The sequence below is a fragment of the Diachasmimorpha longicaudata genome, chromosome 13, assembly GCF_034640455.1.
Source record: "Diachasmimorpha longicaudata isolate KC_UGA_2023 chromosome 13, iyDiaLong2, whole genome shotgun sequence".
Lineage (NCBI taxonomy): Eukaryota > Metazoa > Arthropoda > Insecta > Hymenoptera > Braconidae > Diachasmimorpha > Diachasmimorpha longicaudata.
Window position 1 is genome coordinate 3,361,322 of NC_087237.1, and position 13,549 is coordinate 3,374,870.

Here is a 13,549-nt window from a genome sequence, read left to right on the forward strand (position 1 = left end):
GGTGACTGGCCTCTGTTCCCACTGCATTATCTGTTAATTTATTCTGGGGAGATGATGTGACGAAACTTGCCGATCGTATAATGGAGACGCGTCTCAAATTAGTCGAAATCAATTGTCACGTGAAATAATTAAAGTCAATATTGCCTTTTAAAATAATTTAAGTCAGTTAATAACCCCGCAATATGATACCAACGTCATCGGTCGTACCGTCAGCCTCTAGGAATTTTCTGATGCACTGCCTGAATCACGTCCACTAGGAATAACTAGCTTTTGTAAACAGTCCGCCAGCCCCCTCCCTCAAAATAGACCCAAACATCAGAATTTAGAATTCTCCCCAAATAGACGGAAACAATTTTCGCCGGCTTTCTACACAATAAACCTTGACGAATGATCCGTAAACATCTGATAATCACCTTGGTGACTCCCACAGCAATAGTTTGACGCACCTCGTGTACTACGAAACGTCCTAGAGGTGGAAATTCTTCAGATGCTTCAATTTTTCATGCTTTTCACGCATTCCAGGGGTCTAACTGCCTCTGCTCTATTAGGGATAGGTCAGGAGGACAACCGAAGTCATTTTTTAAAGTTAAAGAATTTCAAATGCATGAAATATGATGATTTTCCGAATTACTTTCCATCAGATTTTTTATTTTATAAAATTTCACCAGACTGTTAAATAAACAGACCATTCACCCATAGCAGATAAATATCTAGGTATAATAAAAAATTACTTATTTAATATACATAAAAAAAACTTTTTGATTCAAATTTTTAGTTGATTTGAAAATTCATTTTATCTGTCTTAAATGAATATTTACATGAATTCAATGTTTTTCGGAAGGCACAAGATAAGTTTTTCCAGGAAATTATTCTAAAATCATTAAAACATACTTAAACATCACTTTTATACTACTTAAAAATCAATTTCAATATCACTTGGAGAAAACTTTGAGATTACGCGTAATCAGTAATCATTACCTCATAGTAAGTAGTGAAAATACGGACTATAATAGGCCGGACATCACGATGACACTGGGTGCAACGGTCTTAGAGTCTCAGTAACATCAATCGAATCAATCTCTAACGGAGACAAGAACTGTTGCCCATATTCTCGTCGGGGTATTCCTCCTCAACTGTCACTGTAAGTCACTGAATATTTATTTTATAATTATGAATTATGTTCGAACTCTTACTTTATTTATTTCTTCTGCTATCTTTATTTCTAAAACAATTGTCATAATTTTCACATTTTCATCGGTTTCAGATGTCCCAAATTTCGTGTTGGAGTTCTCTGCTGGTATTGCTGGTATTGGCCTGTGGAATCCACAATGCTGAGAGCTGCTCTTGCAAAACTGAGCACATACATACCCAATATTGTAAAGCTGAATGGGGTAATTATCGAATTAATGTTGTATACGTATGCTGTGGTCAACATTGTGAACAATAAATAATAAATCGAGTAGAAAAATCGATTTAATTATAATTATTATAAAACGATTTAATTATGAATCATATTTTTTCGATCTATTGCAGTTGCTATTATGACCATCCAAGACATCATAAACGAGGGTAAATACGTCAATTATCCAGTTACAGTTCGCGCAGTTTCGAAGGTAAATGCACTTTCTAAATTTATAATATACCCTCACGTCAACTAAAAATTTATTTATTTAATTTTTTGAACAGTTATCTAGTTATTCTTTTAAAGGCGATTATTTTTCTATTTTTCTCGCTTCCGGATCGTCCTATGATCCTCTCATGAACCAAAGCGACTGCACACGTAGAAAAAATTAGTGTGATAAAATCATAAAATCTCAACCAAATAACTCTAGGAATTTTTTTATGCACTAACGCAATAGGATCCTGCTGGTGTGCTCACAAAAGGAACCGCAGTCTTGATGAGTCTACCAGCTTGTACAGTGCCCATGATGGTAAACGAAACATGGCTTCTTGGTGGTAAGTCACACCAAGGAAAGTTATTCATCAACAGTTGCACCCTGGCAGTATCCTCGAAGGAGATGGAAGATAAGGAGTTCCGAATGTTCGATCAGTTCAAGAAGGGAGACTGCGATTGTAGGGTGAGTTCATCAGGTCAACTAATTAAAGAAAAAGTTGAACAACAAATGCATTTCCATTTCACTGTTGTGAATTACATTGATTGTGTCAATATTGTCCGTTCGTCTCTGCTTATCTAGATCGCGGAAGAGCCTGAAAATGGTAGTGGAATATGTACCTTGGCGAGTGATGCAGCAGTCTCCAGCTGCCAAGCTGAACATGCCATATGCGCGAAATTGAATGACGGTTGCGGATGGGTGTTCCCCTTGCGATATATGCAGTGTCTCGGGCAAAAACGGGCTGAAGTCACGAGTGTCAAGGCCCCAGTTGAACCAAAGGTAAATCTGCCAGAGGCGATATATGAGGAGATAGATGAGTCAATGGTGATAGATGAGCTTGAAGAGGCACAAGCTCAATGGGTACAGGTGGTGCCTGTGAGGAGGCTTGTAAGGTACGAGGTACAAGAGCAGGGATTGTATCCTATTCAATCGACTAGAATACATCGTCTTCAAACGCATCAAATGTATCCCGTGCACTTGATGGAGAAGATTTCATTTTACCCTGCACATCAGTATGAAATGTATCAACGACAAAACTTTCAACGTCATTCAGGATGGAACTTTAGAATTCCCTATGCTCGGCAATATGTCCCAATGTGGTAGCAACCATTTAGGAGATATAATTGATTGATTATTGTTGCTGTGGAACGTTCACAGAATTTATTGAATAAATATATCATTGATGAAGCTTCCAGTTTTTTTAATACACCTGAAAACTGTACTTGATCATAATAATTTCGTGGTAAAGTGGATAACTGATTTTTCGTTATTAACTATTAATCTGCGGTGGACTATTTAAATAATATAAATTTTACAATATGTTAGTTTTCGTCTCTGTTGGGTTTTCTACCCTATCGACTGCTGAACTGCAACAATAGCAGTAAAAATATTCTATGTTGCACTTTAACGCATCGCATTGACGATTTCGAATCGAAGGTCAATAATATCGAATTTTAATGATTGAACAATTCTTAAGAAATCGTTAATCTCTCCCTGAAATAATCACCAGTAAATTGAATTCTGATGTCCGTCACTGCTTTAGGAATTTCTTCTGAAAGATCCACCTAAATATTTTAATGCATTCAAAATAAATTTTCCAATTCCAACAAATGAAAATGTGAGGAAATAATTTTCTGCCATTAATGACATTCTTCAGAATGAGTTGAGCGATTTATCCTGGGCTTTTTCGCGAGCTTTTGGCATCCGAGTCACCCCAATATTAGTCACCACGAATACCTTACCAGCAAGTAGATTGTCCTCTGTAAATGATGACCAGTCTTACCCTGGATACCTGCCACTGTTTGTTGTCGGAAGTGAAGAAATTTCAACCACTCCTATCACTATATTATTACCATAATTATTGAAATGAAGTAAGAAATAAAGCGCGATTGGTCACTGCGTCATTTGGTAACACGTGCCACTCGATGACTTTTTATTTCACGTTTCACCCAGTACTAAATAGTTATTTGCGATTACATAATGACTTTGGTGGGTGTAGGACACGTGCCAGACACTCGTACATATTGAAAATGTCATAATTATCATCTCTTGACTCTTTAGCACAATAGAACAGAAGACAGAAATCATAACTTTGAATTTCAAATCATATTTAACGCGAAAAAATCATTTTTCGTTGCAGTGAATATTTCTTTGAAGATTGAATATTTCGATAGATTTCCGGATATCATGGGCGGTGGTTTTCCCGTCATAAAAGTATCATAATGAGACAGATTTAATACTAATTGGGGCGTTCACCGTTCTGCAAGCTTCGAACGAAAATTTAAAAAATACGAGAAGAAAGAAAATTCGAAAAAACTCGACTGGGAACGAATTTGATGTTTATTCTCTTTGTTTTTTATACTAATGTTCCAATGATTTATGACAGTGGAAAAATTTCTGGTCCATCATCGCTCGAAAGTCATGTGAATCAACATGTCCCGGCCTTCGCAGATGTCCTCCAATTCTTTATTTCCTTTCAACAATTTGAAATACCCAAAATGTTAGGTCAACGCTTTTGCACAAGGTTTTTTTGCCGAGGAACACAAAAGCAGAGAAAAAAGTATGACATTCGTGCTTTCAACATCACAAAGATCGCAATGAAATTAAACAGCCGGACAGCACCTCGACTGGACTCCTCAAAATATGAATTGAGGGTAATATTCAGTTTCAGAAATTGTGAAATATCGGATTTTCACACAGATACGCCTAATTACCTCGCGATTTAATAATTCGTGCCAAATTTACAGTGGATGGTGCGCACTTTATTACGAAGCTTTCTTCACACCAGCGAAATTATTCTCGCTATTATTTCCGCTTCATTGTCTGGTTGGTAATGGGTTTTTCCACTTGTGTGATGGGTTAAAAAGTATCCGAGAAACGATAAAAATATTAATGGCCTCGGGGGACTCATCTCCGAGCTTTTTTGGTTATTTCAGGGATTGATTTATCTGTCATTCGATCAAGTTCTCTGGCAGATGAGTCGATCAAGTTCTCTGGCAGATGGCAAGTCTTGATGCGTTCTAAATTGAGACTGATATTGGTGAATTGACGCATGTGTTATTGTTTGTCAATGAGCGTGAGGAAATGCCGCGCAAACGTGGATGACCGTCTTCGTTGATTTGTTCTACCACTCGACGCGTGAGTATTCCCTGAAGAATTTGGATTACTACAGTGTACCGGTATACACCAATGACGTAGCGTTCATTCAGCCTGAGACGACGCACAGCCGAGCTAATTTTGTACTTCCGGCTAAACATAGTAGCGTAAACCAGGCGTTTATGTCGGGCCTTTTTAGGAAATCCGAGGGATAAATGGTTCAACTTTTTGATCACTAGTGTGGAAAGTTAAATTTTCCTCACCGTAGAATAATACTCAGTTAAAAAATTATTTTACTCTTGGGGAAAGTTGCAGAGCTCCCAAGGGTTGAAATGGACTGTCCTGTGAGTGCGTAAAATATACTTTTCCGCACGAGATATCGAATCAATTACGTTATGTCAATTAGGCATTTATTTCTCTGCGATTGATTATAATTCTGTTTAACGTATGATAATTGCCAGTGAATACTTGGGACGATTTTAACTGACAATTGGAGATGAAATGTTCCATCAGACTCCCCTAATGATTCAGCAAATTGTTGAACATTCCTCGACCAAGATAAACTACCACTCAAGTAATCCCCCACACAGACTCCCCTTGGAATGTCGGCGAAAAAACATTCTAATCCCATGGCGCCGCTAACAAACCGTTTATTTTATGTGAATAACAATACAAATAAAAATTAAATTTGATTTTGAATAAGTTTCATCACAATCTATTTACAGAAACCTATTCTTTCGACTCCTATAAAGCTCGATAACTATATTTAAATAAAATGTCTGGATACAGCGAATTGAGGAAATTAAATGATTCAACCTTGGGTTTCCTAATTTGTGATTCACTCGCATAAACAAATGAATATATAAAAAATTGAGTGGTCAGGGTTGAGCTATTTACTTATTTATTTATTCAGAGATTTTCTTTGAAGAGGTGACAACTATTCGTTCAATTTCGTAACAAATAGGAAGTGACGATCTTAGGAGGGTCCATTTTTCACTAAAAATTTTCAAGTGAGATTCTCTCCTAGTGTGAAAGTCTTTAAATGATTTAGCAAACTGTTTAATAGTCCTCGACAATGATAGATTGGGACACGGGTAGATCTCGATACAGACTCCCTCTGGAATGTCGACAAAAAAAAATTTCTAACTTCATGGCGCCGTTAAAAAATCATTCGCGAATTCTTGCACACTTGCCAATTCACCCCAACGGCAAATTGTGGAATTAAAGATAGTTCAACGTAATCTAAGTCATAGATCACAGATGACGGGTAATGACTGCTTCTATACATCGGGGAAATATGTCGGACAGAGATTTGTTGGTTCTTGGACGGGACGCGCGTCGAAAAATGCCCGGTGACTTCAAACTTTTCCCTCCATTTTTCTGGTTGAAAGGTTTTATCGATAGATTAAAGCCTTCCTCAATAATATTCACAGAGCGGAAGTTGAGGGGCTGTGGAAGGAGACTATTTGCGTTCTCCTATGAGCGACCGGTCCAATATGATTTTCCAAAAATAATCGACATCCTAAATCGAGATGATGGGACTGTCGAATAATTTATTGGGGTTTAATTTTAGAGGAATGAGCGATTTGTGATTAAGAGGCTAGATCAAATTGCAGAGTTAGGGATTAATTACTTGCGGTACTCAGAGGAGACTGATTTGACGACTTGTTTAAAAGGTGTATTAAATGTTAAATTGCATTTATAATTTTTTGTACATCGGCGATTTTCTAGGAGACAGATATTCTACGGAACCAATCACCGCAGAATTTCGTGGATTTATTTTTTCTCGAAATTCCAATCCCTTTGGAATTCTTTTTTCAACCGACCTTCTAAATTCCTTCGCCACTAATTTCTGCGCCTTTTCCCCCTGCGACTGATGTCAAGCTTCATTAAATTTTCACGCCGCAAAATATTTTCATCCATCATGAAATTCCTGACGACCCGGATGAGACCGTCACCTCGCGTCTTCATTCTTCCTCATCTTCTGTCCACACTCGCATTATTCGGTTTATAACCGGATCCACCGAGGCACTCGCCCGGCACTTGAAACTGGCAATGAACCAAATAAGCCTGCGGGGGAGAGGAGTCGGCAATATACGAAATTGGCATGGAAAAGACACTGAGCCGAGGAAAATATTTTTGCCGGTCTGTGAAAGACGGGAAATCCACGGTTTCTGCGTACTACACGCCCGGATTTATATAAAGACCACCGACCAGTGGTGAGACGCTTTATTCACGAGACGCGCGTCTCTTCGGTGCCATCAGTACACTCGATAGTAAATCCGAAATTGAGATTTTAACGCTGATTTTGTGGATCAATTCCAGATCAATCATTCAGTATTTTATTTTCATTAAAATTTAATTTTTTATTTATTCTGAGAATAGTTTGAAAATTGAAGAACAATTGTACGAGTGAATCTACTAAATACAGAATGTCCACTGCGATGTTTGTGAGTATTAATCTCTTTTCTCTTAATTTTTGGTGATTTCATTTTGAAAATACGTTTGCCGCGTAAACTTGAATCGATCTTCACTTGTGGATGAGGGGAAGAAAGCGATAGAGCAATTAAATAATTTATATGATGAAAAATAAATGCCATGCATTCATCCCCCGATATTGGGGTCCATATGAATACTGGGGTAACGACGGTATTTGAATATATTGTATTCAGTTTTTGAATGAACCAATGATTCAACAATGGATACAGCACGTTATGCGCGATGTTCACGTGTCAATAGAATGTACTCACTCGTCGCAGACGCTATTAACTTGACAAAATGCCACGGTTGTCTTATATGATCAGGGCCACACCATGAGGAATCTCTGGATGAGGTCCAAATATCTCGCATTTCCTTGTTCCACCGATCGTCTTAGATCCACCCGATTTATCCGGGTAAATCAATTCACAAGACGGCTGTCAGTCGAGCTGTCGTGTTGTGGGATAAATCAAGAGGTCCTCGAGTGTTTTATTTGCGAGTCAGTGGAGTTTGTACTTTGATTTATCATCATTGTCGGGTTTCAGTTATTGAATACATTACATTAGATCGTTGTGAAGTCGTTAAGGGGGTGTCACTGCACGAGGGATTTCTGAAAGTGAGGCATGAGTCTAGGAATTATTTTAGAAACATAACAATTATTGATAGCAAAAGGTTCATTGGGGAATTCGTTTAACAAAAGATGTTCAATATAATCAAATTCGCTTTAATAAAATTTTTTTCCGGAGTATTTCTAACAATTAATCGTTAATTTATGTGATAACGCGGGAAAAATGGCTCTGAAACATCGAGGCTTTTTGTGAAGGTCAACGGGTCACTACCGGGGATTAGAAGCTCCACAAATACTCTGTTCTCTCATTTGACACATGAACAAATTGCGACAGTTTACTTTCCTCAAGACGGGTTCTACACCTGTCCCTGTATCCGAACTCATTTGATGTGAATCAACAGAAAATATCGGATTTGAAATTTTTTTCCCTCAAAAATCAATTTTTTATTTACGAGAAAACGTGTGAAATGCAGATAAGTGTTTTCATAAGGGAATTTGTCTTCTCGAGTACTGCAATCAAGATAAAATTCATCTGGTTTTCCGTTTTCTGCATTTCAGGAGTCATTAAGTGATAAAGTTGCGATGTTCAACCAGCAAGCGAACAGCCACATGGCCAGCCAAAGTAGAAATCCCTTCACAAGGGGATTAAATCTTGACAGACCGAAATTTTCAAAGGAAGAGTATGGAAGACCAGCGGCTGGTTCATTGTCAGATATACGTGGCCGCAAAGCAACTGCACATATCCTCCGTGAAATGCTTGAGCTTTGTGAAATAATTCATCAGAATGGTACTCCCTGCAAAGACCATCCGGAAATAATGGGGATTACGTTTGGGGATTTGTTCAATATTTACGTTGCCATTAGTGATAAGTGTGTGGGACTACTCTTGAGGGCGAGGAAGCAGGGGATGGTGGAGTTCGAGGGGGAGGTCTTGTTCCAGGTATTTATTTATTTTTTTCTACAATCAAATTGATTTTAGAGGAGTGAATGAATGAAATTTTGGCGTATAATGAGGCGCTCATTGTGTTTTGGTGATTTTATTTGTTCTCAGAGACGGGATGACGACGTTCCAGTATTCCTTGTGAAACCCATCGCGGAAATCCGAGCCTATTTCAAACAGAAGATCGAAGACGCCAAGAAAGACGTTCATTGACGAAAAATCACCTCTAAACCCACAAAGATGTGCAAATGAGGTGTGTGCGAGGGTGAGAATGGATCTGCTGTAAATATTATGAAGTGTCATGCAATAATTGTGATATGTAATATAGAGCCTGCTCCCATAAATTTTTATATAAAATATTAAACAGTTTTTTCATTCACTTTTGGTCCTGTTAGGAATTTCATTTGTTGAAGGAGTCTAGGAATTCAAAAGTGAATGGCTTTTCCCCTGATATAAATTCAGAGGGTAATTTTTAGCAGATTTTTCACGTAGATGTTCAGTCATTAAAGCCCCAGGTAATTGCATAATTTATATATTTATATACAGTTCACATTACAATGCGCATTATTACATAATGTATAGCTCCAGTAGAATTTAAATTCTTTCAAACGTTACAGTCACAGTATGACGGTATCAAAGTAAAAAACTAATGAGGTGTAAAACCTTCGCGCAGAGGTAACAATTACACAAACGAACTTTATAAAAGTTCCAACGCCGTGTAATCATGATTTTTAAACGAGGCATAGACTCGGCTCTCATTCCTCTCCATTTGTCTCTTTTAATTAGTTCTCAAGGATGTAGTCACGTAATCGGGACTAACTAAGTTGGCAGTTTAAATTCGAAGGAATTTCTTGGAATCGACGCGCGAAGATGTAAAGGGTTCTTCGAAGTTTCAGTTCACCAGGATTTTTTTCAATTTATTTTTCGTTAGATCAGACTGTCCCGGCCGCTGGGACGAAGCTCGAAACAGATTCGACGAATTTTATTGGAGATATATTTTATTAAATACACTGAGACAAAAATTAAATCTGTCAATCAAATTTAAGAGACATTCCTGGTATTTGTTTCTATGAAATAAGTGGGATTGACGAAATTAATTTTTGTTTTCAGTCTTCAGGTTCGAGGTTTTTTTTGAGGGGTAACTCACTCCTGTCAGTGAATGGGACGATTTGACTTTCATCATTAAACCTTAATTAACGGCATCAGCCGAAATCGTTTCAAAAATTCAAAAAATCAGAAAATATAGTGCAGTAAAATATAAATCTTTAGTCAATCTTTTTATTTATTCACCAAATTTTTTTTGTCCCAAATTTAAAAAATATACATATAATAGTTAATTAAAAAAAATCGAGAACATCAAGGGGGTAAAAGATTTCTATCAATGAAAAGTAATTAATGGCATTAATGTCTGTAATTACTCGATCCACCATTTAGTACATTTTTTATTATTATTTTGTAAAATTTAATGTCAACGGATATTGTTCTAATAAATAATTATAAAACAGCTCGGAACCGAGGCTTACATGGAAGCACTAATTGTTAATAACAATAATTGAAAGTAATGCTGGAGTGAATAATCCCTCAATTCATTATCTCGAACATTTAAAAAGTCCTGACATTTTCATTGGTTAATCTCTCCGCCTCGAGGACGATTTCCACATTAAAAACTAAAATCAACCGATAAAAATTCCTCCATTTGTCACTAACATTACTTGTGCATTTTCAGCCGAATTAGTGGCATTTATTGATTTGTCCATCGTAGACTGATATTACTGGCCGTACGATATGTAGGTAATTCAATTAGATATGTTCGATGTTGTAAAAAATCCAGGCGTAAAAGTGCCGATAAAAAAAACCATTTTACAATTTTGTAGCTTCTGTTTCATATTTGTCTCATAGTAGATATGTTGGATTCACTTCGATTGGAATTTGAACTCCTCCTTCAAACGATTGCTTCGGTTATCGAAAATGCAACTAAAGTAAAATAAAGTCCAAAAATAATTTCTAACCAGGGAATTCGCATGAAGTTTAATTTTCGATTATTTGTGCTGCCTCGAAGCGTCATCTAATTTGAATTTTTCATTCATAAAAAACACAATTTCTGATTTTCACTTGGAATCGTTTCACCTCGCACTCTTGTAACGTCCTCACCCGGTCGCATTATTTCAACAACGTATACAATTGTCAATGACTTCCTACCGAATCGTTCGAGCATTTCATTGACGAAAACAATGAAGAAAATGAACTTCAGGTTTAAATCTCTTTTTAGACAGTTCTTCAAACATTTGTGACGTGTTACATTCATAAGGTAATGCCATTAGATGTTTTGGAATTATCTCATTCTCTTCATCTTGTGATTCGTCGCTGATGCCTCTAGAAAATGGTAGTGAGACGCTCATCCTCTGAACAAAATTTTCCCTTTTATCATTTTCTGGGACGTGAAATTGTGGTGGAAAATTTAGTCTGGAAAATTTTGTTCACATGGAACATCCCCGAATCCCTACAAATACATAAAACAAGAAGATATATAGCAAAATATAGAAAAAAGGAAGAGCTAGACTCATCGGAGAATTATACAAAAATTGGATGACATTAAAAGGCCCAATTGTGAGTTACGTTTAGGTCGTTAACAACATTAGCACAATTTAAATTCACGCAGTTGTGAGGAAATTCACGAGTGGTAGAAGAAATTACGATTATGTACATACTCTGTGAGATATGATTATTCTTTCCTTAATCTTGCATTCATTCTCTCATTCATTAATCGAGTGAACAATCGTCGATGATAATTTTGAAAATAAAATATTTATCAGAAGGGAAGAGGCGAAGAATATAATTCCGATTGTTCCCCTCAATTATTAAATTATCAGACACCTGACTGAATTCGTTATACAATTTTTCATTAACGGTTAATAAGTTTTATACTCAATTTTCTTATCGCCGTGCGTATTCTTAACTCCTAGTTAATCGATTTCATTAATTTATTTATCTTGATATTCATAATCTCGAGGTGTCCAATAAATGGAATGTTACATATCGATAATTGTTCGATGGAATTCAGAAGTGAAGCGATGAGAAAAAGAACATAAATAGGAAAAATCAGTGATCTTTGTTTTTATACGATTTCACTGCTGAATTCATCGCATTTCACGCACGAAATAAATTCACAGGCAAATCCTGAGGATTTGCGAGAAAATTCTATCATTTATTTAAAGAAAATTTTATTGGTTTTCAATGGCCAGAGGAGAAAAAATTTCATCTTTCCATTCACCTCCTTCTAATGAGATATTTTCTAGACATTTTTCCGCGGAAAAAATCTCGATAGAATAATCTATAGAGAAAAATTTAATTCCGTGGCGTTGATTTCACAATGAAAATAGCATACGCCAGCCAATCCCCTAAATTTATCTGTAAAACTATTTCGTGACTGACATCTCTATATGTCCTGCGCATTTATAAAAAGCTTCAGCTACCTCAAACAATGTTCATCATCTACTGGCATAACTCAACAGTCCATTAAAATACATATTTTCTATCTATCAATTATCATAATATTAAATCTCTCTACCTTACACTCAAACATAACACCAAATTACTCATATAATTACTTCATGATAATCATCTCCGTACAATCAAAGTATCTCCGCAATAATCAGTCTTGATATACCTTAAAGTGCCTGACGGTCACGTGCGAAGAATCAAGCAGATCATTAATTCAAATGTAATCCCATCCTTCAAGATAATCTATCAATAATTAATTTATCATTAATTACTCTTCGTTTCTTTATGCATGTCTTAAAAATATATTATTGTCCTTCGATGAAAATGTAGCACTTAGTTCATTAATTCCCCCACATAAACACTTCACAATTAATTTAACCACATGATTGTTCGTTGCAACAATCGATTTTTACGTTTAATTAATCATCAACTAATTAATTTTCGGCGGAGATTCCCCCAGTGGTCTAATGGATACGGTGCAGAGTTAGTAATGACAGGTTCCAGATTCGAACCCAATAATTTCAATTTTCTTTTCTTTTCTTTTCACCAAAATTAATTAATTATTCATTAATTAATCAAGCATCTTGTTTCTCATTTGTCTTCCCTGCTAGTGAGTATTCATCATCATTGTTAATTGTACTTGAGTGAGAATACTATTGGACGTCTCATTATCTAGAAATGAGTTGAGTGGTTGTTGACTATCATACATCGTTGTCGTGACAGAAGTCAATCTTTCGTCGTGCCAGGGGTAGTCTTCGTTTGTCGACGATGAAGTCTGTCACGCATCCGCGGACACCCTGATGCCCCGGCTTTCCCCCCACAAAGAGTTTTCCATTCGTCGTCAGAAGCGTCACCTCCGTGGCAACTTTGACCGGTGGTTGCTCATCAATTTGAATAATCGTCATTCTCTTCTTGCGAGCTGCCTTTATGTGGTGAAATACCCCGTTATCTATCCGTTCACGAGATTTGAGGGTCACGTGATCGTGTTTACCCTTGTAGGTGAGGAGAACGTAGCCGTCCTCGAGGGAGAGGATCAGGTGTTCGAGCTTTCCCCGGCCGATCCAAGCGATTAGACCGTTAGGGTGAATTGTGCGAAGCCGAAGCTCAAATTTGTTGGACTGTTGACCTTTGCGTCTGTGGGGAGTAATTAAAATTGATTAGAAATTGCGAGTGATATTTCCACGCCAAATGACACAGGTTTTTCCTCCAACTCTTTGTTGTTATTATTAGGGAAAATTGACTATTCCGGGAATATCTTCGAAATGGGTGAATTTAGAGGAGAATGTGAAGGGGCTTAAGGTCCGCTGTTCCTAAATATTCACGGAATAGTGCACGAGTTTCCGATGCACTCAAC

General features: G+C 36.9%; 3 protein-coding genes across 23 annotated transcripts in view; 2 read left to right on the forward strand and 1 right to left on the reverse strand.

Moving 5' to 3' along the window:
* Positions 1-18: 18 nt before the first annotated feature.
* On the forward strand, positions 19-2,819 carry LOC135168558 (uncharacterized). The gene is made up of 5 exons (XM_064132868.1): positions 19-1,141; positions 1,265-1,391; positions 1,534-1,613; positions 1,860-2,078; positions 2,196-2,819. Exons 2-5 carry the CDS (start codon positions 1,265-1,267, stop codon positions 2,715-2,717), a joined length of 948 nt encoding a protein of 315 aa, XP_063988938.1. The 5' UTR covers positions 19-1,141; the 3' UTR covers positions 2,718-2,819.
* A 4,103-nt stretch (positions 2,820-6,922) lies between these two features.
* On the forward strand, positions 6,923-9,058 carry LOC135168427 (actin-binding Rho-activating protein-like). Of its 4 annotated transcripts, none has more exons than XM_064132603.1 (4): positions 6,923-6,985; positions 7,095-7,159; positions 8,314-8,694; positions 8,806-9,058. In XM_064132603.1, the coding sequence occupies exons 2-4, from the start codon at positions 7,142-7,144 to the stop codon at positions 8,905-8,907; spliced, it is 501 nt and encodes a 166-aa protein (XP_063988673.1). In that variant the 5' UTR covers positions 6,923-6,985; positions 7,095-7,141; the 3' UTR covers positions 8,908-9,058. The 4 variants fall into 4 exon arrangements, with proteins under 4 accessions (XP_063988673.1, XP_063988671.1, XP_063988672.1 ...); XM_064132602.1 differs by having other exon boundaries at positions 6,948-7,046; XM_064132601.1 differs by having other exon boundaries at positions 6,931-7,159.
* A 158-nt stretch (positions 9,059-9,216) lies between these two features.
* LOC135168413 (agrin-like) overlaps positions 9,217-13,549 on the reverse strand; it is a 256,515-nt gene continuing 252,182 nt past the window's right edge. For all 18 annotated transcript variants that reach the window (XM_064132568.1, XM_064132558.1, XM_064132556.1 and 15 more), the window contains one exon: positions 9,217-13,329. In XM_064132568.1, coding sequence (XP_063988638.1) covers positions 12,897-13,329 — 433 coding nt within the window. In that variant the 3' untranslated portion in view covers positions 9,217-12,896. The remainder of the gene's footprint in view (positions 13,330-13,549) is intronic.